Source organism: Thamnophis sirtalis, unplaced genomic scaffold (assembly GCF_051295495.1).
Source record: "Thamnophis sirtalis isolate CommonGarterSnake01/CBP01778 unplaced genomic scaffold, rThaSir2_p1.2 scaffold_6, whole genome shotgun sequence".
Lineage (NCBI taxonomy): Eukaryota > Metazoa > Chordata > Lepidosauria > Squamata > Natricidae > Thamnophis > Thamnophis sirtalis.
Window position 1 is genome coordinate 38,301,642 of NW_028261386.1, and position 26,428 is coordinate 38,328,069.

Consider the following 26,428-nt stretch of genomic DNA (forward strand, 5'->3'; position numbering starts at 1 on the left):
ACACACATACATACATACACACACATATATACACATATATATACACAAGAGAAAATTTGTATGACAATTGTTGTGATTTGGGGAGTGTTAAAACTGGATCAATATAAATGTGCAGATCCCAATTATGTATTACAATGGCACACAGATTGTGCAGTGAACAAGATTACTTATTGCTGGTTATTGTCTACAGGTTGGACAAAATAGGTAAGATGAAAGTCACAGCATCACAATCAAAGTCAAGTGTGCAATGTCAGTATACATTGCTATGACTGATAGGAATCTAGGCCATATTGAACTTACTGGCTGTAAATTTTTATAGATTCTACTCCAGTAACAGCAATGTCAACTTGCAGATCACGTGACTGCATCAAGGATATTTCTGAATGGGGATTAAAATTGTGGAGGTTTAGGCATGATAAGGCAACAGTCTTGTCTGCAGTGTACTTTCGATGAATAAATTAACTCTATGAATTATTCGATTCTAGCTCTATATTATTATATGTGATTGTTCTGTGATGGCAGAGAGATATCATCCATTCATGGGTTTGAAAATGGGAGAAGGAGGATTCTAAATTTATTCAGGAAATATGTTCTACGTGATAGGTTAATGTTATTATCCTAAAAACAATGAATGTTACTATTTAGGGATTGAGCCAATAATTTCTAATTACAGATGAGCCAGGGAGACATAGTATAGAAAACTGATCAGTATCAGTAAAAAAGCTCACAATTTAAAATCTCAAAATATATAACTTAATTATATCATAATGTTCTATTTTTTCAGATATTTTAAGTTCATAACAATCTCAGTACTGTATATTAAACCCACTTTAAAATAATTGCATCAAAGAGGACAATTAACTGCCAAAAATTAGGAAAATAAAACTTTAGCTTATTTAACATAGTAAACACCAAGCAAATATTGCTGAACTGAGAATTTTATAATGAAGGACCGACTATGTAAAATATAGTTATTATTTACTTTTTGATTATATATATTAGAAGAAATACAACAATGGTAGAGTTAATATTTTTTTCATTATCTGTTTTTTTAATTAGGCATAACTTAGGTGATTTGGTGTCCTTAAAGTAGAGTAATAACAATTGCATGAACCGAACACTTAGCTTTAAGACATTAAAATCAATAAAATAATTTTGTTGGATTTAGTTAAGGTCTGTCTGATCCATTATCCTGAAACCCCATAGCCAAAATCTTTCATATGTCAGTTGTTTCTTGGAATAAATTATTGGAACAAATACATTTTTCTGTTTACTTTGTTCTCCTTCCCATGCTATATTCAAGAAATATCAAGAAAAAAAGTTATTTTCTTTTGATAATGAAATCATTTGGGGATTGGAGGCAAAATAAAGTACTAACATCAGCACAGTAGAGCGGCCCCAACATTTGAAAAAGTATCAAAATAAACTGCAGCCCAAGGAAGACTGCTTAATGATAACTGAATACTGCGTTTTTGCGGGGGGGGGGGGAGATCAGAAACGTAACACCTGATATATAGGGCTGGCTACCTGGAAGATTGAATAGGAACAATTTAGTACTCTGCACAGCTCTTCCTTCCTCCCTCCCTCCAAATTTATTTCCGTGTTATAACCCAAATCAATCCCAAAAGGTTTTTCAAGAGTAACATCTATACAACTCTTTGTCTTCTGAATTTGCACATTTCTTCCCTCAAATGAAGAGTAACAGGCTTCTCTGGCTTCTATACTTCATGTATTTACCAAGAGGTGGCACTGTATCTACATGTATTCTTCAAGAAACTATATATTATAAGCCTATTTTTTGAACATTTTCAAAGAAGCTGTATGGATTCTTATTTACAAATTCTCTTTTACCCTCCAAAGCAATTTATGTTTCAAGGATCCTTATGTTGTAAAGATCTATCTAAAATGAATTTGGGGCTAAATGATCTGGAATCTTTGAACTGTGCTATCTATGACTTCCCAAGGAAATTTATAAGAGCTTGCAGTACTTTATTTGAAGATATGTAATACAGTGTTAGTTTACACCAGCTTCTAAGAAATTGAAGGTATGAAATCTGAATACATTTTCTAAAGATGTTTAACCCATACCAAGACTATATAATTGGAGGGTTTGTATATTGTTGAAACACAACTCCTAATCGAGTTGTGCATCTATCAATAAACTATCATCAGAGAACTAAAGCTCACAAACATAAAATACTACAAGACTCTGTTTTCTGTGAAACAAGGGATCTGGAATCTAACCTAACCTAAAATAATTTATTCTGGTTAAGAAATTAGTAAGGAAACAGTGGAAGGAAAGATAAGATGCTTAAGCCATTGGTTTAGGTTCTATATGAGACAAAAACTCCCTTCAACTTGAGTTTGTCCCTTTGACTTATCTATAATAAAATACCTTGCAATATTTGTATTTCATGGTCTATATGTTTTCTCCAGTCTCTTTTACCTGGAAGAAAATTGAACCCAAAGGGAAAGGGCCATGTCCTCGCCGTAGACAGTGCTGCTGTAGGGTAGGGGACAAGATCATCCTCTTTGGGGGCACCAGGTAAATAATATTTTATATTGCCTTTATTAATGTTCTGTTTAATCTGTAAATTTGAATAAAATGTTTCCTAGTCTTAAATAATGTAAAATTTGTGTATGTGAATCATATATACATTATTAATCATTGTAAAGCATCTATGGAGTCTCTTATCATACAATGGTTCTAAATCCTAGATATCCTAATGCATGCAAACTTCTAAGCCTATATATATTCATATATATATGAACCAGTTGTTCCTAATTTCATATCCTCCAGATATTTTACACTGTATTTCCCATCTTGAAATAGCTGAGTTGGATGGAAACAGTAGTTGTGAGGATCAAGAGAACATTGCATTTAAGAAGGCTGTTTTCAGGAACCCCCTAGATGTCATTTTCAGTAGCTAATACTTTGTGAAATAATAATTGTTCAAATACCTCTGGGATACAGTATATCAGACAGTATTAAAATGTCATTGTGATTGAGTGGTAGAATAGCTACCTATCCTGAAATGCCAAGATTTATAGACAAACTGAACATTTTTTAAAATTTATTCAGCTATAGCTTCATTCTGTGAATCAAATTCTTTGGAATAATTTGCTTTTTACACAGCGATCCTATAGCATACACTGTCTTCCTTTTATTTGAGGCAATATGGGGGGGGGCTCCCCCCTAAAATGCAGCTTATCAATGTACTGTTACATCGGAGCACAATATTTTAGTCATCCTACTTATCAGAACTAATATGAATGTCACACTAGGGATGTATTTAAAATAATTTGGTTATCTTCTGTTGTGAATAGTGTCCATAACTTTGTCTTGAGTCATTTCTTAGGCAAATAGGCAATTTCTTCAAGATAGTCTTCCTGTGTTTGAGCTCACAACTTAACCTTTTAAATGTCTTTTCATTCTTGAATTTTACTGAAAAGGTCAAGTGATTCAAAGTCATTCAACATGCTCTGAATAAGATAATGGACTCTCATATAGAGTACATGCTTGATGCTGCTCCTGTATCAGCAAACATCTTCTTTCCTACATTGTGGACTGATTTTGAAAATTGGGTTAGCATTTCTGGTTCTGTGCTAGAGTATTTATACTAAAGCAAATAACTGTTATTTGCAAAACTGGGGTTTGTGATTACTCTGTTTTTCTATTACTTTTTCCCCTCCTTACCTTATCACACATCCCAGATCCTGAATTCAGATAAATCCTTGCTTAGAACTGTTTCAAGCTGTGTTTTTGATTTCTATAGCTGCCCATCTGAATAAATGAGACTAGTAGAAAAAAAAATCAAGCAATCTTTGACAAACCCAGTCTTAATCCAATTTAGTGAGTTTCTGGTTATTGCATGATATCTGTTTAAAAACAAACTAAAGATCTTGATTTTTTCCAATTTATATAAGCAGCGTGCTCTAAATTCTTCACTCAAACTGTCCAGTTTCTGGATTCATCATTCTGTCTCTCATACCAAGAAACCTAAGTGAATATGTGTTTCTGTTTGCATGTGTATATACATAAGTGTATGGCTGGAATTATTGTGAAATCACCTGGTTCTAAAAATGGCACCATTAGTATATTGGTTCCCTCCTGTAATTGCTTTTCATATTTTTGAAAACATTCATACACTACATATTGAAAATGGATGCTAGCAATTTATTTGGTTTTTTATGTTATGGAATTCAGTGGATGGTTATCGTTCTAAGAGATGTACTTCAAGAGGCAAGACATGGTCCTTTTTGTAACATATCTTGTTCAGTTAGAGAGAGAATTGATAGGCTTATAGTTTTCTAATACTATTTTAGAGTTTTGAGTTGACAGAATGTCAATTTCAGGTTGGTGTGCATGTGCATTAAAAGATGGAAATGGAATGAAAATGATGCTGTATGGAAGAACCTAGGATGTGGGGCAGAATTATTTTACCCCGTTTTTTTCTTTGTTTTTCAAAAAAACAATGATCCTTTCAAATGAAATTCATTTTGCTTTTCTATTTTTTTGTAACTTTTTATTTTATGTTATTTAAAATAAATATACAGCTGCCCGTTTTCTGACCAACTCTGAGCAGCTCCCAATCAAAGTTAAAAATATATACTGCCATTTTCTGAATTATTAGCTTCTGAAATTTTCTTTTGCAAATTTAGACATGAAGATATTTCATAATATTTAGTTGCAAAATGAGATATACCATTTTCAGTTATATCCAGTACTGTGAACTATTCTGGTACAGTGGTTTTTCTTTCCCATCTTCATTTTTAAAAAAAAATTAATCGTGCTTGTACATTGTTAATACTTGCAACTCATCATGGTTTACACTAAGCCATTTAAATAATAGAATATAATTAAAACCATAAATAATAACATAAAATGTATGCTTATTCTTAAAGAATAAGCAAATACAAATACTGTACATTGCTGCAGCTATCAAGCAACACTAATTGTTGATTACCCTGTGGAAAAGTTTGTTGGCAACTTTGGAAAGGGATTCGCACCAACCCGTTGTTCAAGGGGAAGGCTATTCAACAAGGTCAAGTTCACCAAAGAGAAAGCTCCTTCTCTCTCTCTATCCCCCACTCATTTTTTTCATTTCTTACATTTCTTTCCTTTCTTACATTTCTTTTGTATCTGGAGAACATTCAGCATCCTTTACCAGGGAAAATATACAGGATGAGTCATTCCTATCTCATTTCTAAGCCATTTTGGTATACTTGTAAACCACCCAGAGTTACACAAGTGTAATTGGCAAATATAAAAAATTGGCAAATATCTAAGTAAGGAGAAAGGCTCTAAATGCCAAAAAAAGCATTTGGAATCCACCTCAGAAATTATTAGCCAATGCAGCACTGCAGTATATCTGTCTCATGGCTATAATGGTTCTTACTGTCAGCATATGGGAACTATATTCTGCACCATTTGCAGCTTATAAGTAATATGCCAAGCAGCAATTCCATGTCAAGGGCATTGTGGTAGTCTTCCCTAGTGGTGATTTATTTATAAAATTTATTGGCTGCCCATCTTACCTCAGGATAACGCTGAGCAGCTTATAATTTCTGTTGCCAGAAATTGCAGTTGGCAAACTAGTCAAAACTAGCTATTTTTCAACCTCCTTGTGCTTGGACTTAATTTTCATAAATGTTAATCATACCTATATTTCATGGAGTATTTCCTATTAATAGATAATAGCAGTGTACTTTTGAAAATTTTGGCTAGTATGCCATAATCATACCTTGAATCCACTTCTATGCCATATACATTCATGCTATTTTATACAATCTAGGATCTCAAATCTAAAAAGTGTCTTGCAATCCAGTGTAACGTTGCCAACACTCATCCACTAGGAGATAAATATGATGCTCTGAATCATACTTAAGAACACCTACACAGATTGGGAAAATTTCTACTTCATAAAAGTGAAATGCAAAATTCAGTTTAAGGTTTTTTTCACTCACTTCATATATTTTCTTTTACTCCTTTCTTTAGAGTACCTCTTAGTACTTCATTCTAATCTGGCAGGAAGAAAACATTAACTCCTGAAAACAGAAAGGACCATTTTCAAAGTACAAATGGGCAATGAAGATAAAGATATGTGGGAAAGGGAAGGTGGTGTTAAATTGCTAAAAAAGCTATGTGGGCTGCAGGGTACTCATAGGTAATATAAACAGTAGATATCTGTATTCTTGTCTTATTTCCTGTTTTGACATTTTTCTCTTTTTGGTGAATGCTATTGACTGCCTGGGGCTTTTCATACAACTTGCACATTTCCCATACTTTAAGGAATAGGTTTCATTCCAGCTCTAATAAAACCAATGAGTCTCATTCCACCCTTATTATATGATATTCATGTGTGGTAGTGGTTTAAGGTACTGCTTTTCAAATACAGGTAATCCTCAACTTACAACAGTTCATTTAGTCACCGTTCAAAATTACATAACAACTGAAAAATGGAACTTATGACTGTTTTTCACAGTTATGACCTTTACAGCATCCCCATGATCATGTGATCAGATTTCAGGTGCTTAACAACTGGTTCATATTTATGACTTGCTGTGTCCCAGGGTCACATGATCTCTTTTTGCAACCTTCTGACAAGCAAAGTCAATGGGGAAGTCAGATTCACATAACAACCAGGTTACTAACTTACCAATTGCAGTGATTCACTTAAACAACTATGGCAAGAAAAGTTGTAAAATTAGGTAAAACATGTCTCACTTAACAACATAAATTTTGGGCTCAATTGTGGTTGTATGTTGAGGACTACCTGTATACACGTTTTTAAAAAAATCCTAAGGAAACAAATTAACAGTCTACCTATAGCAGGATCTTGACAAGATTTATTATTTATTGCTGCAAATTTTAATCTCATTTCCCAGAATTTGTGAGAAGAATGAGGTATTTTTATTCTTTTCTAAAGAAACGATGAACAGTTATTTCCACACTTACATCTGGCAGTATTATCTAATCTAGGAAATATCATTGGGTCACAAAGGGAAATTTTACTCTCACCTCCGATTTTATATAAGGATGCCAAAAAAAAAAGCAGAAGAAGCTAAGCTAAGACAGCAACAGTTGTTACAGTACTTTGCATATATTACATCAGGGGTGGGTTCCTGTCAGTTCTAACCTCTTCTATAGAAGAGGTTCCACAAATCTACCGTGCCGTTTAGAACCAGTTCCAGCTCCCTCCCCCCGCCCCTCCACACCACACTTGCCCTGCCCGCTGCTCACTGATTGGCTGACTTACCAATCGCCCCACCCACTTCTAAGAGTCCTATCTAAAGCTTAAAGTCTTAAAGCTGTCAAGTTTGAACACCCCTGTTTTTTTTTTCTAAAGGTTTAGGGGTGCAAGGGTCTTGTAACTTGACAGCTTTAAGACTTGCACACTTCAATGCCAGAGTTATGAGCCAACATGACTGGAGGAGGAATTCTGGGAGTTGAAGTCCACAAGTCTTAAAGCTGTCAAGTTTGAACACCCCTGGGTTTTTTTTTCTAAAGGGTTAGGGGTGCAAGGATCTTGTAACTTGATAGCTTTAAGACTTGTGTGCTTCAAATGTCAGAGTTTCTGAGCCAACATTTTGGTTGCTAAGCAAGAGCGTTGTTAAGTGAATTTCACCACATTTTACAAGTTGGCCATGCCCACCCAGTCACATGGCCGGCAAGCCACTCTCACAAAGCAGGCACCTACAGAAGAGGTTCTAAAAATGTTTGAAACCCACCACTGTATTACATTTGCTATACTGTTTCCCTGAAAATAAGACCTCCCCGAATAATAAGCCCAATTGGGCTTTTGAGCGCATGTGCTAAAATAATCCCCCCCCCAAAAAATATTGCAACATAGCAGAAGCCATAAGGTGACCACTCGCCGCCTCCTGCACCTCAAAATAATAAGACCTCCCTGAAAATAAGGCCAAGTTCTTATTTCGGGAGTCAAAAGAAAATAAGACCCTGTCTTCGTTTCGGGGAAACACAGGATATAAGTACCTGTTGCAGTCATGAATAGCATTCCATAAAGCAACACTGGAGAACAATATTTTCCAAAAACAAAATATTGAGGCTTGAACAGACAACTATTTTCTGATTCTAGAATTAAATACATACCGCTATTTACTATATTATAAACAATTTAGAAAGGCACAATAAAGAAACACTTTAGGCTGTATAAGTATAACAATAATTGTAATCTACAACTATAAAACAGAATTGTACCTGAAAGACAGAATTACTTTTGTCTTTAGAACCAAATTTTTAGAACAATTTTTTTTTCAAGCATCTAACTTGATAAAATGTAGAATTAGAAGATTTATTAGTGGTGACTTCAGCAAGATATAAGTCAGCTGAAGTGGTCAAGATAGTTATCAGCTGCTTCAATTGGAAAATTTGTGAATGCAACAATACCTTTCTTGCATAAGTTACTGACCAGTGCAATTAAACCTATATTCTAAGAGACGAATGTAACAGATGTATTCATTAGAAATTAAGTTTTCTAAAATAATCTGTTTACCTGAAACTTTAAAAATATTTTAACCAATTAAAATTAATAAAACATTTGTTGCCTAACAGTTAAGCATATGAAAGCTAAATTTAATAAAATTTTAAGAAATTGAAACCAAAAATATGTCCACTAATTCATTACAAACTATAGATCCCTCAGTTTGGTTAATATTTCAAGCTTTTTAGACTGATTTATGAAACTCTAACCTCAGCATGATGTCTTTCATTCTTACTATATTATATCACTAGCTGTATCCGACCACGCGTTGCTGTGGCCCTGTCTGGTTAAATGGAAAAGAAAGAAAAGAGAAAGCGCAAGTTTCTAATATGTTTAATTTCACAATGCTTGTGGGTATACAATATTTTTTGTTGTTCCATTGTCTGTGAATATATAGAGATTGTCTGGTTTGCCGACGCTAGAACAAGCAACATATAATTGTCCATGCTGGAAAGACGTTGGACCGGGCACATTTACCAACAGCATGTGAAGAAATAAACAATCCCAGGGTGGTTCCCTCCGGGCAGGGTCATGCCGTTGCCAGCAGCGGCAAGGTTTGTGAGGGTCTTGCCCACTTGGAGGGCCCTGCCAATCGCTGCACTGGCCACGGCTCCCCCGGCAGAGGTGGCCCCCGCATGGAAGTGAGCCACGGTGGCCCCTGCAAGAGCCACCACGGAGGACGCTCCTGCAGGCCCTGGGGCCAGCGGGAGGAAGGCCTGCCGCTGTCACTGACAATGATGATGTCTCCCTCAGGCATCGGCCTGGCCCAGCTGAGGAGGAGAGGAGGAAAAGGCCACCACCCCCGACCCAGGTTCCTTCAGTGGCGGCGGTGAGAGGAGGCAGCCGGCATCCCCTGAGGAGCAGGAGGAGGAAAAAGCCGCCTCTGGTGACGCGACCGCAAGGCCGCCTCCACCAGCCACGGCCCCATCCAGAGACGCTGCCACCGCTGCAGCCACTACCTCACAGGGCACTCAGCGGCCACTCCAGCCCTGCTGCGCCTCAGGCTGACACTGCCACCACCGCCACCCCATCGGAGCCGCCTTGGCGAGGCCGTAGCTAGCTCGCTGTGAGGAGGGTGGAGAGTGTGCGCAGCCAGCCAGGCTGAGGAGACGCTCTGCCTCCGCCTTCTCTGGAACTCCGCTGGGCTGGGTGGGGAGAGGCTGGCTTAAGAGTGGGGGAAGGTGGCCGAGGGATGGCGCAGGCGCCGCCCCACCGCAGACAGCAAATGCACGGCAGGCGGGAAGGGGAGAGAGGAGAGGGGAAGGCCGAAGGACTTTGGCTCCCCTTGGCGGAAATGGCCGAAGCTTGTTGGAGGAGGAGCAGAAAGGGGAAAGGGTGCGGCCGCAGCCCAGCCACACATATAAAGGGACCATCGGGATGAAGCTGGAGAGAGGCCGAACTGTTCCGAATATACTATACTCATGAAATGAACGCTATGGTAAATGACACAGCTCAATTCCAGCACAATGTCACATGAAATAATTAAATCAAAATGAAAATAAATCAAGTCTATGAAAATATAACAATGCAATTGGAAATATTGAAATAGAATCGTGAAATATTTAGTATAGCGTGTGTTGCTTTTACGTCCAACAGATGGTGCTGGTTTTTTAAAAAGCATGTTTTTACCTGTCACAGGTGTGACATCTATATAATATAGGTATATATAAACACACGTATTCGAATGCAACGTTGTGTCAAAATTTCAAAGCAATCAGTGAAGAACTTATGGAGATTTAAGATTTTGAACAAACGAACATTTACATTTTTATTTATATAGAAGATTTGACTAAATAACACTTAACACAATAATATCCCTGATTACTTTTCCAAGCAGATAGATACCAAGCAAATAGTTTGGGACCAGGTGTAGGTTGCTGCCGGTCTTACTACCAATTTGCATCCAGCGCACTATGTGCGCTGTTCAGTGTAAATTGTTTTTTGCATATGCGCAGAACAATTTACAGTGAATTGCGCACGAACAGTCACTAAAAAACAAAATGGCGGCTCCCAGCAGTGGCAAGGGAACCAGTTTTGGGGCATGGCAGACTTGGGTCACTGCCAGTTCTGTGACCCAGGCCTAAATTCCACTACTGGTTTGGCCGATCCGGCAGCAACCCACCTCTCTTTGGGATCATTTGAGATGCAGGATTTCTGGCACTAAGCAAGTAGATTTGGACAATTCTTTTGATATAGTACTGCCTGAAAACCCTTCTACAAGAGAATGTATATCGAAAGTATGTAAGAAAGCTGGGGAAGGGGGTGTTAAGTAGAAGTATGTTGCTATGACACACTACCAAGTATTCTAACAGGAATCATAGAGCTCAGATACAAACATCAATGTTATTAGTACAAATCAGAGGTGGCATTCAGCAGATTCTGACCAGTTCTGGAGAACCAGTAGCAGAAATTTTGAGTAGTTTGGAGAACCGGTAAATACCACCTCTGACTAGCCCCACCCCCATATATTCCCTGCCTCCTGAGTCCCAGCTGATCAGGAGGAAATGGGGATTTTGCAGTAACCTTCCCCTGGAGTGGGAAGGGAATGGAGATTTTACAGTATCCTTCCCCTGCCATACCCACCAAGCCACACCATGCCCACCAAGCCACACCCACAGAACCAGTAGTAAAGAAAATTGAATCCCACCTCTAGTACAAATGTTTATTATTATTAGGTTCAAGATGTTCATAAAAACAGATTGCCAGAAACTTAAAATTAGTCAACTAATTTTATTTATCTTAATTTATTCTTAACTTCCCTCAGCTGTTTCCTTCTTCCGTGACCATACTCTACTATCCAGGGTTGGAAAGCAAATATCTGATTTGATGAAATGATCCATTGGTAATGATTCTTTTAAAATTGATTGTTCATGTTATTTAGACCTTGTTAAATCATAAGATCAAAAAGAACAGGAAAGTTATCTAGTCAAATATCTATTCCTGAAGCACAGTTTTCTACATATGACTGGATTAGCTCTTAATATGCCTTGCTGATGCACACTAATTCACATTTATGTATATGGGTTACTGTAATTAATACTAGTGTATTATTAATTATTAATAGTATATTAAATTAGAGAAGAGCTGCTGCAAATTTGTAGACCTTGAAAAAGTTTCTCACAAAGGAAAAATGTTTCTGAGAAGTAGATCTATGTAATAAGTGCAATATTTAATTGTATCACTTATATTAATTTACATGTATAGTCTTGAGAAGTACCTTCATTGTTGTAAAGGCTAATCAAATATGAAGTACAGTTATAGTAAATATATTTTTCTTTAAAGTATATATTTCTTCATATGATTATTCATTAACAATCACTTAATGAACTAGATAATTAAGGTTTGTATATTATTGTTATAAAAAAGAAAAGACTTCTTGTATCTGTATTTCAGCTTCCTAACAAAATAATGATAGTTATTTAATAATAATTATAATATTGATTTTAAAAAAACAAAGAAATGGGAAATAAGATAACTAGAAAAAGTGAACAGATAAAATACTATATCAAACAGATGGAATATTAGAATACTAATTTGAAGAGTTTATTTTGATTACCACTTTTGTTTCTCAGAATATTAATGCATATGAAATGTCTCTTACTATTTTTCATTGCATGCTGCAATTTTCCATATCATTTGTTGATTTGATAGGACTGTTTATCATGCAGTGTCGGATAAGTGGCTTAGAAGAAGGGGGTAGGGGAGCTGGACTCACTTCCTCTGAATAGCTATCAAGTGGAGCTGGCTAGACTGATAAGATGTTTTCCAGGAAGTTGTTGTAAAAGAAGAGGTTCCTGTGTATTGTATTGTCCTGAAAGTGACAGGTCACCAGGAAGTGAGGGCAAGAGCAAAGCTGTAGATAAAACCTCAGCATGGTGTAAGGATTAAAATACTGATGGAAAAGTTACATCCAATTAATCTTTGGTTCCCTTATAAAATGGAACAATAGCATGGACATAGGGAGGGACCTCTCTCAGTTTTATTCAGATTTAAAGAAATCCTTATTTCTCTTCACCTGCATTTCAGATATAGTTTACAGCCCTATATGCCCACACATTTCTTTTGTTCAGCTAGAGTAAATCAAATAAAACGTGGAGATTTTAAAGCAGAATAAAAACATTAAAAATCTGTTTATAAGAAATAATAGTGGAATAAAAATGGTAAATGGTTTTAGGAATTTATCATCTTCATCTCAGGGTGGGGGAAATGCTTTGCAGTGTTTTTATTGGATTACCACAGGGACAGACAGATCCAAAGTATAGTAGAATCTTCCAGTATTGTATATCTCCTAGTCAAAATATTTTAATCATAGCAAGTAAATTGATTTAAAGAAAATGTTTTGGCTTTCATTGTTAAAATCAGCGATCAACACTGATCATTAATATTAATTAATTGAATACTTTTATTGAATCTCTTTGTAGCTTTGGTAGTAACTTTGAAAGTTTTGTCAGATCTAGAATGATTGCTGATATAAATACAATATATGTGCTGTATAGACCCCTTTAGTGCAATAAATTATTTCACAGCTCCCTTTTCTATACTTTGTTCTGATTAATATACCCATGGTTCTAATGAAAAACAAAACGAAAAGAAAATAGAACTCATAATTTCAAAGTCTGCTTCAAACTGATATGCATATCATATTATCCAAAGAGTAAAAAACTATTAGAAATGAGTTGTATGTATAATGTAACTTCCATGAGTCTTGAAAAATATGTTTATATTTGTGTAGAAACTTTTATTGAAACCTTGCCATGGTTGAATTTCTAGCTGGAAAAAAATTAGAAAAGTTAATCATCGCTATCTCTCATCTTTCCATTTGCCAGTGAAAGAAAAACTCAATATCACTGTAAAGGTTTACAGTATCCCTATGAAATGGATTGTGCATTCACTTCTTAAACAGAAAATAAGTTTCCATAGAGATAGTGGGAATTTCATTTTCAGGATATCAGTTTTACAACATATGGAATATTAAACAGCAAAAACATTTGACGTACATGGTAAATTCTGAGTATGATTGAGTTCAGAAAGTGGTCAAAATCTTTCCATTATAGAATGCTATAAGTTAATTGGGGAAAAAAAGAATTGTAGTTAATAATACTGAACAACAAACAAAGCTGGATTCCAATTAATGTTTCATTCTTGAATTTACTGTCTGTAAAATATTTTGCTGTTTCTCTTGCTGACAGTCTTACAAACTCACTCAGAACAAGCAGTGTGAAGCTTGCCTTAGTGTATGGCTGATAAAAATAGGTACCCTAATACAGCCTCCCACCCCCAATTCCCCAGATTCCCCAGCTGTGGCCTGTTCAAAACCAGGCCGTGGAGAAATGGGCACACCTGTGTACGTGAAGCTGCAGTTGTGTGATCAGAGGGTGCTTGTGCACAACACTCCATTCATGTGAGTGAAGGGCGCACACATGCCGCTCACACAAGTGGAGCTGTGCATATATGTGTGCTCCTGTCACTCACACGTTCCCCCCCCTTCCATGCTGTAGTTGGAAAGTTTGGAGGCTGCTACCCTAAGATATTCCTTATTGAGGGCCACTCACCCAGGAAGCCTGGTCTTGCTCTTCAGTAGTCAATTTGGCTTAAACCCTAATATCTCCTAGCCCTGAAAACATGTCTGTAAAATAGAGGTTGTCTTACAGTCATTTGTTTAGCGATCATTCAATGAGTTACAATGGCACTCAAAAATGTGACTTACAACCATTCCTCACACGTATGAGTGTCCCAGCATTCCCACAATCAGGTGTTCAAAATTTGGGGACTTGGCAACCAGCATATATTTACAATGGTTGCAGCATCCTGGAGTCACCTGATCGCCATTTGAGACCTTCCTAACTCTTTTCCAGCAAACAAAATCAACAAGGGAAGCCAGATTTACTTAATACCCCCATGATTCTCTTAACTGCAATGATTCGCTTAATAACTATAGCAAAAAAGGTCATAAATTTGGGCATGACTTATTTAACAACTGCTATGTTTGGCAACCAAAATATTGGTCTCAATTGTGGTCATAACGTGGGGATTACCTCTATGTTACAAATTGCCCTTTTCCCCCCAACAAAGATAGGAAACTCATGGTTTCCTGATTTGTGGTTACAAAATAAGATTAGATTATTCTGCCTAGAAAGCTTCAAAATTGTGGTAGTCTTTGCAAAGGTTTTTTTAAATGCACAAGTATATGACAGACCTTTGCAAGAAGTATCAATTTTGTCAAAGCTGAAGCTATAAGGAAAATGGAAATATGTTGGTATTATTACAGTACTGTGTTTTTGCTTCTCATACTAGGAATGATTTAAAGCTTCTCTGTGCTTTCATTTTCTGATGAAATAATGAAAATTTTCACTGATGCATCTCTCTTACCCAAGACCTAAAACTGAGTAGTCCTGCTATTAAAGTAAACCTTTATCTACCTTAAATTTAAATTTAACGTTCAGTCCTGCAGTGCAGTTTCTAAATTGGTTAAACAATCTATAATATAATTTGTGATCCAAAGCATCATTTGCTAAGCTATGCTAAGATCAGTGCAGGCAGACTATTTCTACAATTAATTTAGTTCTGTGGCCCCTTTTCTTCAAATTCTTGTTTAATCACACTAATTTAATTCAAGTCATGTTGTTCAATAGTTGTTGGAAGATTTTGAGTAAAAGTGTTTACTTTTTACTGTCTTTACTTTTCTCTTACTCCCCCTACTTTGCTAATTATTTAAGCTTCTCCTATGATTAACTTCGTTGCTTTCTTTTCCATTCATCCTCTAGCATGGGCCTGTGTTGCTCATGCATCAATGGTCTTTCTTTTTTCTGCCTTGAATCCTGTCTTGATTTAATTAAGAGTTGGTGATTGAATGGTAGCAGGATCTATTTCTTCTGAGAGTGGTTCCAAGGGCCTCTAGAGAACTGAAAATGTGAATATTTTTCTAATGTTACTGGATTTATGTGAAAATATTCATTAAGAAGTCTAAAGGAGTTGCTGTTTGCTGAACAAGCTAACATTATAATTTATCTGGTATCACATTGCTGTTTTGTATTTAAAAGTTGTTAAAAATAGGAACTAATGAGTAAAAATGTGTAGTACACTGTTTGATGTTAGAGGTTACTAGTGACATGTTAAATACTGTGTACACTATTAGATCCTATTAGATACATAGTGTAATTATCTGAAAACAATAGGTACAATAAATTCATATTCTCTAAAAGACATTTTATTCAACATTGTTATCTGGAACAATGGTATACTTAACAGCAGAATTCAATCTCCTAGAAAGAAGTCAGAAGGTGCAATAAAGTTACCATAGTTTAGATCAGTGTTCTCCAGAGTTGTTTCAAGTTCCTAAACGCAATGCCTATAAGCATACATATACTACCAACACTTTATTTGGTGTCCTTGTAAAAGAGTATGAGCTAATTAATTTAAAAAATTGTTATGGAAGGTTGTTACCCCCATTCTCTGTTCTTCAGAGGAGATATTCTTCCTGTGGCCTTTTACAAATACCATCAATCCCTTTTTACTGGATATAAAGTAAAGGAAATTTTCACTTCAAGATACTAGCTTATGAAATATAAGGTTACTTTGAGATGGAAGGAGAGCAAGAGCATAGGAGGAGGAAAAACAGAAACTGAACAGCTATGCAACAGAGCATGGCTCTAGATAAGACCAAACAAACAAAATAATTGTTTGCTACCAAACAAATGGCAATAGATAAAGTGATCCCTCTTTCTTACTCTGTGTGAGGTGTAGTGTTGTGTTAAGTTTCTTTCAATCCAGTAGTACTGGATTAAGAGGTCTCCGTCTTTTTTGTGCGGATAGACGAAATCTTGTGCTTTCATTTTATTTTTTACTTAGAAGCTATTTTGAAATATGCCACTTTCCACAAAGCCACTATTTAGTGACCTGTTCCTACACCACTTTCAAAATTTCATATGTGCACAAATTTTCAGAAAGTGCCATTTTATATTGTCAATTGACTGACTGGCTTGTGTTTTCCCCTCCCAATAATTGGCCTTGTATTCCAACTCTCAGGCTGGGGGGTGAAATTATACGCCCCTCAGACAGGGTTCGCAATTTGGGAATCCTCCTGGATCCACAGCTGACTTTAGAGCATCATTTGTCAGCTATGACCAGGGGGACATTTGCCCAGGTTCGCCTGGTGCATCAATTGCGTCCCTACCTGAACCGGGAGGCACTCAGAACAGTCATTCACGCCCTTGTGACCTCAAGACTGGACTACTGTAATGGCCTCTACATGGGGCAGCCCTTGAAGAGCATTCGGAGACTTCATCTTGTTCAGAATGCAGCCGCGCGAGCGATTGTGGGTGCACCTCGGTACACCCACGTTACACCTATCCTCCGCGAGCTGCACTGGCTGCCTATTGGACTCCGGACACGCTTCAAGGTGCTAGTAGTTACTTTTAAAGCCCTACATGGTATCGGACCTGGGTACTTGAGAGACCGCCTTCTGCCAATTACCTCCCTACGACCAATTAGATCTCACAGATTAGGCCTCCTCCGGATTCCATCAACTAGCCAGTGTCGACTGTCGACCCCCCGGGGGAGGGCCTTCTCTGTGGCTGCTCCGGCCCTCTGGAATGATCTCCCCGTGGAGATTCGGACCCTCGCCACCCTTCAGGCTTTCCGCAAAGCCGTAAGACCTGGCTGTTCCGGCAGGCCTGGGGCTGATGAGTTCCCAGCCCCACTCGAATTGTTGTGGCTGTTGACGAGTTTTTAATTTGTTTTTTGTATTTGTCTTGTCTTCTTGTTTTTTGTACTTCCCCTTTCCCTATTTAGTTTGTTAGCCGCCCTGAGTCCCCTCGGGGAATAGGGCGGCGTACAAGTTTAATAAAACTAAACTAAACTAAACTAATTGTATTTTTAATGATCTGTTTTTAAATTTTAAACAAGTACATTGAAGTTGGGCAGCCAATAAAATTTAATAATAATAATTTTAATAAATCAGAGTATGTTTGCATTGGCTTAATGAGGATGTTAGATGCTATTGAGTCAGACTGATTCAATTCCTGTGTGGACCATTATTTTCAATTTCAACCGACCTGGGCAACAACCCACAGTTACTGCATTCCAGTGATACTTTTGATCCCATCCATCCATCTTATCAATTGTTTTCATTTTCTTATACTTCCAAGATGTAAGATGAAAGTGTAAATTTGTTCAATTTTATGCAGCATTATACACAGCTTGAAAGCATTTTTTTGATGAAAGCAAGGAAAACTTTTCACTGTGCCTTGATTAAAATGTTGTATGCCAGATACAAAATAAAATTGTTTAGGAGCCAAATCTAGTCATTGCTACTGTAGTTGCACTTCTTAATCAGAAACTCTAGAAGGTATCTATATACTACTAAAACTCTTGATTCCTGTAATCTTTAACTGCGTGAAACAGTGCACTACAGAGTAAACCCTTTTGTATCTATGTACCTCAAATGGGCTAATTTATAAAATGTCTCCAACATTCAGGATCCAGGACTCAATTCAAAATGTCATAAAATATTTCCTGCATTGATGTTTGACTCTGCTACATAGGTAGATACATCTTTTCCAGTGAAGGCAGTACATTAGGACTTCTATTATTGTTGAAAGCTTTGAGGAAACTGGTAAAGAAGGAACATCTCTGAAAGGATGACCCAAAGGGTAATGGATTGTCTAGTAAGCAAATAACGTTATACACTAGGTAATTGCTGCTGTTACTCTGAAGGTTATAAAAGTCTTCTTATAATGTTCATTTATCCAGACTCACAGCACAATCTAGCCATGTGTCAGCTCCTCTAGGTAACCAGTCTAAGCAATCAACTCCACAGGAACATTAAAACTATTTTTATTGAGACAGAGCCAGTTTGATCCAGAGGTTAAGGCACCAGGCTAGAAAGCTGGAGATCTTAGGTTCAAGTCCTGCCTTAGTCATGAAAGCTAACTGGGTGACTTTGGACTAGTCACACTGTCTCAGCCCACCAACCCACCTCACAGGGTGGTTGGAGGGGGGGGGGGGGAGAAGGAATAAAATGCATCAGATATGTTAGCTGCCTTGAGTTATTAGTAAAAAAAATAAAATAAAGGTGGGATATAAATAAACAAATAAACAGAATTCCATAAGTCTTCTTATGCTGTACTTTGTCCTCTTATAGTTCAGTGAATTAGGGAAGTTTCTTTACCCCTTATCACTTTGGCAGTGGGGCTTGCGTATACATATCTCTTCAAGTTCATCTTCATTACTCTCTACATCAGGCCAGGAGTGATAATGTATAACTGAGTATCAGCTTATGGATGACACCAATCTCTTTGGCATCCCATAAAATAGCATCTCCCAGCTGGAACCATATATTGAGGAAGGAGCTTTTGCTTTTGATCTGTAAACTTCCTGCAGGCGATGTAGAAAGATACCATGACCAATGATAACTAGGAGGAGTATTCTATCCCTAGCAAAGATTACCAAGTAGAGCAACTCAGTCTTGGGTCTATGCCCAGGCCTGAAACTAGACTGAACTTTATCTAGATGATCTATTTCATAGGGTATTTTGTGGCTGAATCCCTACCAGATTGTCAGCAACATTTTAGAGAAGGTTGAAGTGATATTTACTAAACTCAACTGGATCCAGAGAATATCAAATGTGTATTTTTCCTAAAAACCTTAAACGTTGATTAACTGTAATTTAATTCAGTCTGGCTGTTCCTCTACCTTGAACGTAGTACAAAGCAACAAGAAAAAAAATCTGCTGCTTGCTTTGCCTGCAATCCTGTTTTCTTAATTACTTAACTCTTTAAAATACATATATTTTAAAAAGTGTGCCTTACATATTAAAGTCTCTTGCTTTAGATCTTATTTGATTTTTTTAAAGAAACAATATTCTTATACATGAATGAATTATTTCAACTTCAGAGAAGAAAGTAGATGTTCCTGATGCCTGGGAGTAATCTAATATGATTCCACACACACCCCACACCCCCAAGTGGGGAGCCTGCTAGGAGTCTCTACGACCTTCTGTGATAATGAAATCTCCAGATGGTGCCAGAACATCCGGTCCTGCCTGTTGTGGGGGCAGTGACGAAAGTTTTGTTTGTTTGCTAGGGTACCAGAAAGGCTAGAGAAATCAAAGTAACAGTGTAAGTGATTCTATAAACAGATCAAGCAATATATTTCCTTTTTCTGACATTGTTTATGCTTCTTCTCTCTTAAGCTATGGTTGCTGGATCCTCTGCTCTTACTTATTCTGGGCATTCTTTTGTGTCCATTTAGAAACTTATGAAAACGTATTATATAATAATCATTTTTAAATTGGATAATTAAGATAAACCTTTCATCTTAATATTACAATTAAGTCTAGTAATATTAACAAAGAACAGAATCATTCAAATATATCTCTAAAGTTAGACTAGAATAGATATCAATGGGAAGTTCACATATAAATAGTGCGAACAAAGGTTTTTTAGGGAAAGATCAATCTGTATATGAGGAAACACATATTGCTGATAGCTTTCCAAAATGCTGGTGGGAAATAGCAGGCGGTAGGCACATGGCAGAGAGTAAAGTGCAATATCTACTTGGGTTATGCAGTGCTTCAGATTCAGTCTTTAAAAGGTACTTCAGAGTGTGCAGGAGGACAACATATCATCTGTCTGCAATATTATGAAGCAATTCCCTTCCCCCCCAGGATTCTGCAGCTGTGCAGCCTCAATATCCACTGTATTTAAGAAAAAACATGCGACACAAATGCCAGGCTTGCAGAAGAAGCAGGAGGTGTGGGGAAGGCAATGTTATGTGGGTAACTAAAAGCAAAGCAGTGAAGATCCAGTAGTTGTTTCACATTTAGAATTTTTTTAGCCCATTGTCTAAATGTGCTGAAAATTAAATCCTTAATCCCCTCCTGTATTTATTCTTGCCTATATTGATCCCTTGGGAGAACAGAAATTGGTGCAACTTCTCCCATTCTTCTCTTGGGGAATTTTCTATTCTCTAATTAATTTTACAAGCCAATTTTGTAAAATAATTTGATTTCAATCAGATTTAGTTGATTTCAGACTTCCATAAATAAATATTATCAAACACTTAATATTCTGTTACTATAAACATATAGAACTCCCAAGTGTCTGCATGCTATAATTACACCAAAGAAGTGTTACAAATTTTTTTTTGAAGGAAGAGATACAGACAGGATATAAAGCTCAGGTAAATTCTTTCCAAAATTGCTTTTCTATGTTTGGAAATTCTTCAATACCACATTTGATACTATGGCTTGATCAGTACAATTTCTTATTCCACCTTTGTTTTTTCTTTGGATTTTTAACAGTTCTGGCAAAGACTCCTTGGGAATTCAGAATCTTGCAATTATTTAAAGACTTTGGTTGTCTTAATAAAAGCACTAGCTTTTTACATCCCCATTAACAAAACTTTTTCAATGATTAACAAGGTTCTTTTTTATTTCTACAGCCCATCTCCAGAAGAAGGCATGGGAGATGAATTTGACCTAATGGATCACTCAGACTTGTACATCTTAGACTTCAGTATGTGAATATTTTCTCCTCTTTAATTACTTTACCTTGTTAAAACCTCTTGCTTTAAAAACATGTCTGAGGTAGAGCTGGCTCATTGAAAAATCTATCTCTTGTAGATGTTTTAGTTTTTCCTTTATTGGATATCATGTATTATATATTACTCTTTTTTCAGGTCCCAGCTTAAAAACGCTGTGTAAACTGGCAGTGATCCAGTACAATCTGGACCAGTCTTGTCTCCCTCATGATATAAGGTAAAATATTTGTCCTTATGGAGATATTTCAGTATCTTTGATCACAGAGCCTTAACAGTGTAAGTAGATGTCCTAGCATAATATTGTGTGCTCACTACAGATGTTCTGACAGATCCAATTTGAGACTTCACATATAAGGCACATACTCTGCAACTTATGCTCTCTGCCTGCAGACATTTATGAAAGAGAGGAGCAACTTGCTTTCATTGTGACATTATGACAAAAATTCCATAGCTTATACACTTACTTCCATCTTGACACATTTCATCACTTTTTTGCCATCGTGGTTTATAGCAGATCTCTGTGCAGTGAGCATGAATGTTTTTAGTGTTATCATTTCTCCATTATTCAGAGATTGTTGGACAATCTTGTCTGTTGCTCTACTGTTACTATGCTTGTGCCCAAGTCATAGTTCCTTGTCGGTAGCCATGACTAGGGGAAGCTTTGCACAGATTCAGTGTGTGAGCGAATTGCGTCTATTCCTGGATTGGGAATACTTGCTCATGGCATTCACCCTGTAATCCTAGCTAATGAGTTGCAACATGCTCTATAATGGACTACCCTTAAAGACCATCCACAAATTATAGCTGGTCCAGTTTTGAGTACTCCATGGTTTGCCCATGTAACGGTGCTGTAGGAGCTGTGCTGGCTTCCAGTTTTTCCCCAGGTACAATTCAAGGTACTGATCGTCTATAGCACAGGTGTCAAAGTTGATTGCGTCACGTGACATACCGTGATGTATTGCAACATATTTTGCCTTTGTGGAGCCAAGGTCAGAGTGGTCTGCGTGTGACACATCCGGCCCACAGACTGCAAGTTGACACTTCTGATCTATATGCTTCTCAAAATCTGATTCTTGTAATCTTTAACTTGGTGAAACAATGCAAAATATTTTTGAACCAAGGTACCTTACATGGGCTAGCTTACAAAATATGTGCAAAATGCAAGACCTATAACTCCTAGGGAATTGAAATTTGATAAACTTTATAAAACATTTTATGATATAAACATAAAATGTCATAAAACATTTCCTATGCTGATGTTTGACTGTTCTATACAGTTCAACGTGAGCTATTCTCCCAGTGAAGGCAGGATTCTAGAAGCTCTGTTACTGTTGAAGACATTGAAGAAGACATTGTTGAAGACATTGAAGAATCTGAGTAAGGAATTATCTCTAAAAAGATAATTCAATTGGACATAGGTGTCTAATCACCTTTAAAATTCTGAATGGTACAGGATCAGGTTCATTGAGGGACCACTTCTTCCTGAGGGTATCTGTCTATTCCACTAGGTTTGATAGACCCTCAAATCCCTTCCCTTAAATGTTGCCATCGAGTAGAACCTACGTAGTGTGATGAGTAATGGCCCTGCCTTTTGGAATACCCTTTCATCTGAAATCAGGCATTTTGATCTTCAAAAAAGCCATCAAGTTCTGGCTTTTCCCACCAGCCTTTGGGTAGTATGAGATTGGAGGTCACTAAGTGCCTAGCTTTTTTTTTCTGAATACAGTATATGAGAATGTGTTGTGCTTGAAGACATCAGGAGTGACTTTTTTATTTGATTTTTATTGCTTTCCTATTGCACCTGAGCACCAAGAAAAATGCTACAGAAGACAGGGCGGGGAGGGCTCTATAAATCTTATATAAATGAAATAAAATAGATCTGTTCTGTTGTCTTTTCAGGTGGGAGCTTTCAGCAATGACAACTAATAGCAACATCAGCCGCCCAATTCTCTCTTCCCATGGATAATTTGGTGTCGTGCTCCTAGCTGCCTTCAACTCCTTGCCTTGCAAATGTCACCTTCTGTCTTCCTCCCTGTGCATGAACGTTCAGCTTATTCAAAAAAAGGAGCACTATTTCAATACAAAGATCTCTTTACTGACCAATAATGGGAAGGTTCTTTTTGCCTATCCCACCGACACACTAGTTGCAGCTATAACTTTGCCAAAACCTTGATTTAAAGGTAGCATGCACGCAGAATCAGATAATGCATACTACAAAAAAGGACGCCAGATGTGTTTTTGCTCTCATAGTTGAAGGTTACATCTGACAGCCATCTACTGGTATAATATCTTTTCATGTAATAGAGTCAAAGAAATATAAATCTCAGGACTGTTACAAGACCAGCATATGTTTCATATGCGCTACAGAATCAAAGGTGAACAAAGCAAGGACTCATCAGAATTCAGCTTCTCTATGTCTCAGCAATTTTGAGTGCCTAGCTCTCAGTATTAATGTAAGGACTGAACTAAACTGAACTGAACTATCTTAAGCCATTTTCTTTGCTTCTCTGAGCACAGAAAAAAAATTGCCTAGTCTTACACATTTTGGGGGTTGACCAACTTGTTTTCTGCAATAGGCACCCGGACGATCTCCATAAAATACTTAAGCACTTGCCACCTTTACAGTGGTACAGATCAGAGTCTTCAGTGGAAGAAGATAGGATGAGTACTATCTGGCCAAGAAAGGAGTGGCATCCAACATTTTGTAAGACTGAATCAAATTTTTTTCCTGCGTGTTATGGGAGTATTCATCACAAGATCTGAAATGCTATCACCCAGTTTAATATGTACAAGCAAAAGCTCTGAATTTATAAATACCAGGGTGGGGTTAGACAAACTTTATATGGCTAGAGGACAAGTGATGGACTAATGCAAAGGGTATGAGGATTTAGGGTCTGTAATCCACAAATTAAGACTCTTAATTGAAAACAAATGCATACATTAGTGGCTAAAGGAGGTGAGCTGGAGTGTTATCAGTTCAAATCTTGGTGGGGCCATGGACTTGCTAAACACTGCCGGGCAAGCCACACTTGGTTTCAGCCTCACATCAGAAATATAGGAGTAACACTTTCTTGCCATATGGGAATATTGTAACAATTACAATATACAATAAGTGAAATGTTTTGAATATTCAAAAGTGCTATATAAATGCTGCATATTTATTAAAATTGGGTTTCTTCATTACTCTTATTAAACAAGGTTTTTAACCAGTCAGGGTAATCCAAGTGCCTTAAAATTCCCTAATTCAATTGCTCCATGAGATTATTTAACCTAGTATCAAAACAGCACAGCATTTATGTTAATCTTTGAGGGGGGGGAGTTATTTACTGCAAGATTAATTTCATCCATCCACAAATTAACATTTGTGTTGTGATGCATGAAAAAGATGGCCTTATAAACAGCAGTATAAGAAAAATAAAAGTTAATATAGCCAGTGCAGTAAACTTATATACATGTATGCATAGATTAGATTTCTTACAAATGCATGTATATTACATTAAACATGGATATGAATGAGGCCAACACAAAACCATATGATAGAGGCTTTCTGGTGCACATGCAGCTTGTTCCTCAATTTTTACGTCCTTAAAAAGTATACAAGTTTATCACTTGGTAAAAGAATAAGCTGTCATAGAGCTAGGCACCTCAGGATAATGTTTATAGTTTAAAACATAATGCACTTCATTTGTCCAACTACCCCTGAATTTATGTCAGAACTAGGCAATGTTTCTTACATCATGATAAAGAAGGACTGATCCAGGTACCCTGTCTGGTTTTTTTCAGTTTTCTTTTATCATATATCTTTCATTCTTGAATGAACTTTGGTTAAATGAAAGCAGAATATTTGTAGGCTGATTCCACCACCGCCCTGGATTAATCATTCGGTGTCTCACACAATTCTTAAAAAGTATTATCAATTGTTTCAGATTTATTTAGTAGGAAAAAAAGTATGATTTAGTATATGGAGACTCACAAACCTGGTCTGCAAGGCAACCTCTGGAGATGCTGTTTACAGTTTTTTCCAAACCAAGAAGACGTTTCCCCCCCTCTGTATTTGCCCAACAGCGGACAGTTGAGTTAGGTTAAGAATATTTTTATTATAGTAAATAAACTGGGTGCCTTTTATTTATTTTCAGTATTTTTATCTCCAGTTATGCACATACTATGCTTTTGTCAGCCATCAGTTTTTCAGTTTTGTTTTTACTTTCGGTTGTCAATTTAAAAACATAGATCTTTTCATTGGAGCGATTTTAAATTGAAATTAGAATATAACCGAGTGAAATGCTTGTTTAGAAACCCTGGCTAGCTTCACTAAACAGATTATTTGGCTCTGTGCCAACACAGTTACAACTGTGACTCAAGTAACTATGCCTCCAATTCATGCAAGGAATATTAGTTTCAGATGAATTTAATATTGATTACCTGAATTTATGGTAGTGGACAAATTCCTGTTTATTTTTTAGTCCACTTGGTACTCTGCAAATGTATTTGGGATTATAACTTCCCAAATTCCAAAATAGCATAATAGAACATGTTTTCTGGGAATCCTTGTAGTATCAATACATCTGGAAAGTGTGAGATTAGAGAAGACTAGAATGTTTAATTGCATTATCAAACTACAAATTTCAACTTTTGCTTCAAAAAGAAGGAGGGGCTCTGTGTAGTATGCACTTCAGATCACATAATATTTATGTTGAAAATGAAGTTCTTACCAGAAAAAGAAAAAGGCCAAACTCATTTGAAAACCGATGCAAAATAAAATACAACCAGTATTTATTGAAAAGTGGGAAAAGTCATAAGGAAAATTATCAGTGGAGTTTGGGAAACAGTGCACACACTCATAACGTGTTCTGGAATAAAGTTTTCACAACTTTAAAAATAGAACAACTTTGGAGACTTATGAAAATGGCTTGGGGGAGACAGTTACAATTGTTGGCTCTGCTAAAACAAATGTATCATGTATTTATTGAAAAAAGAAAAGAAATAAAAACTTACAAAACTTGCTTGCCAGAGATGAAAATGGAATGAGCATCAGAATGCTTCTTCCATGAGACCAATGCTTCAAGTTGAGGGCATTTTTCCCGAGTCCTGGCCCACTGCACATTCTTGCACAAAGATGCATGCATCATAACCTGCCTCAGCTTTGTGCAGTGCAGAACAATGATATATCAATAGTGAAACAAAATCATTTGCCAATTTAGTTGCTTTTGTAAGTGGGCAGACATTTTGTTCCTTCCCTTTTCTCACAAAAAAAAAAAATACATTTTTAAAAATAGGTAATACTGGAGAAGTCTGAACCCTTCATCCTTCTTGGGAAAGTTTAAGAGGAAGCTACTCAACATACTCCTAATAATCAGGAAGGTTTGTGCACATTTTAATTAGCG

At 36.8% G+C, this 26,428-nt stretch overlaps 1 protein-coding gene across 5 annotated transcripts in view; it reads left to right on the forward strand.

The window, feature by feature from the left end:
* The window catches only part of KLHDC3 (kelch domain containing 3), a 50,218-nt gene extending 24,171 nt beyond the window's left edge, over positions 1-26,047 (forward strand). For all 5 annotated transcript variants that reach the window (XM_014052370.2, XM_087717640.1, XM_087717639.1 and 2 more), the window contains 4 exons: positions 2,437-2,545; positions 20,946-21,019; positions 21,183-21,261; positions 22,944-26,047. In XM_014052370.2, coding sequence (XP_013907845.1) covers positions 2,437-2,545; positions 20,946-21,019; positions 21,183-21,261; positions 22,944-23,010 — 329 coding nt within the window. In that variant the 3' untranslated portion in view covers positions 23,011-26,047. The remainder of the gene's footprint in view (positions 1-2,436; positions 2,546-20,945; positions 21,020-21,182; positions 21,262-22,943) is intronic.
* The last annotated feature ends 381 nt before the right edge of the window (positions 26,048-26,428 follow it).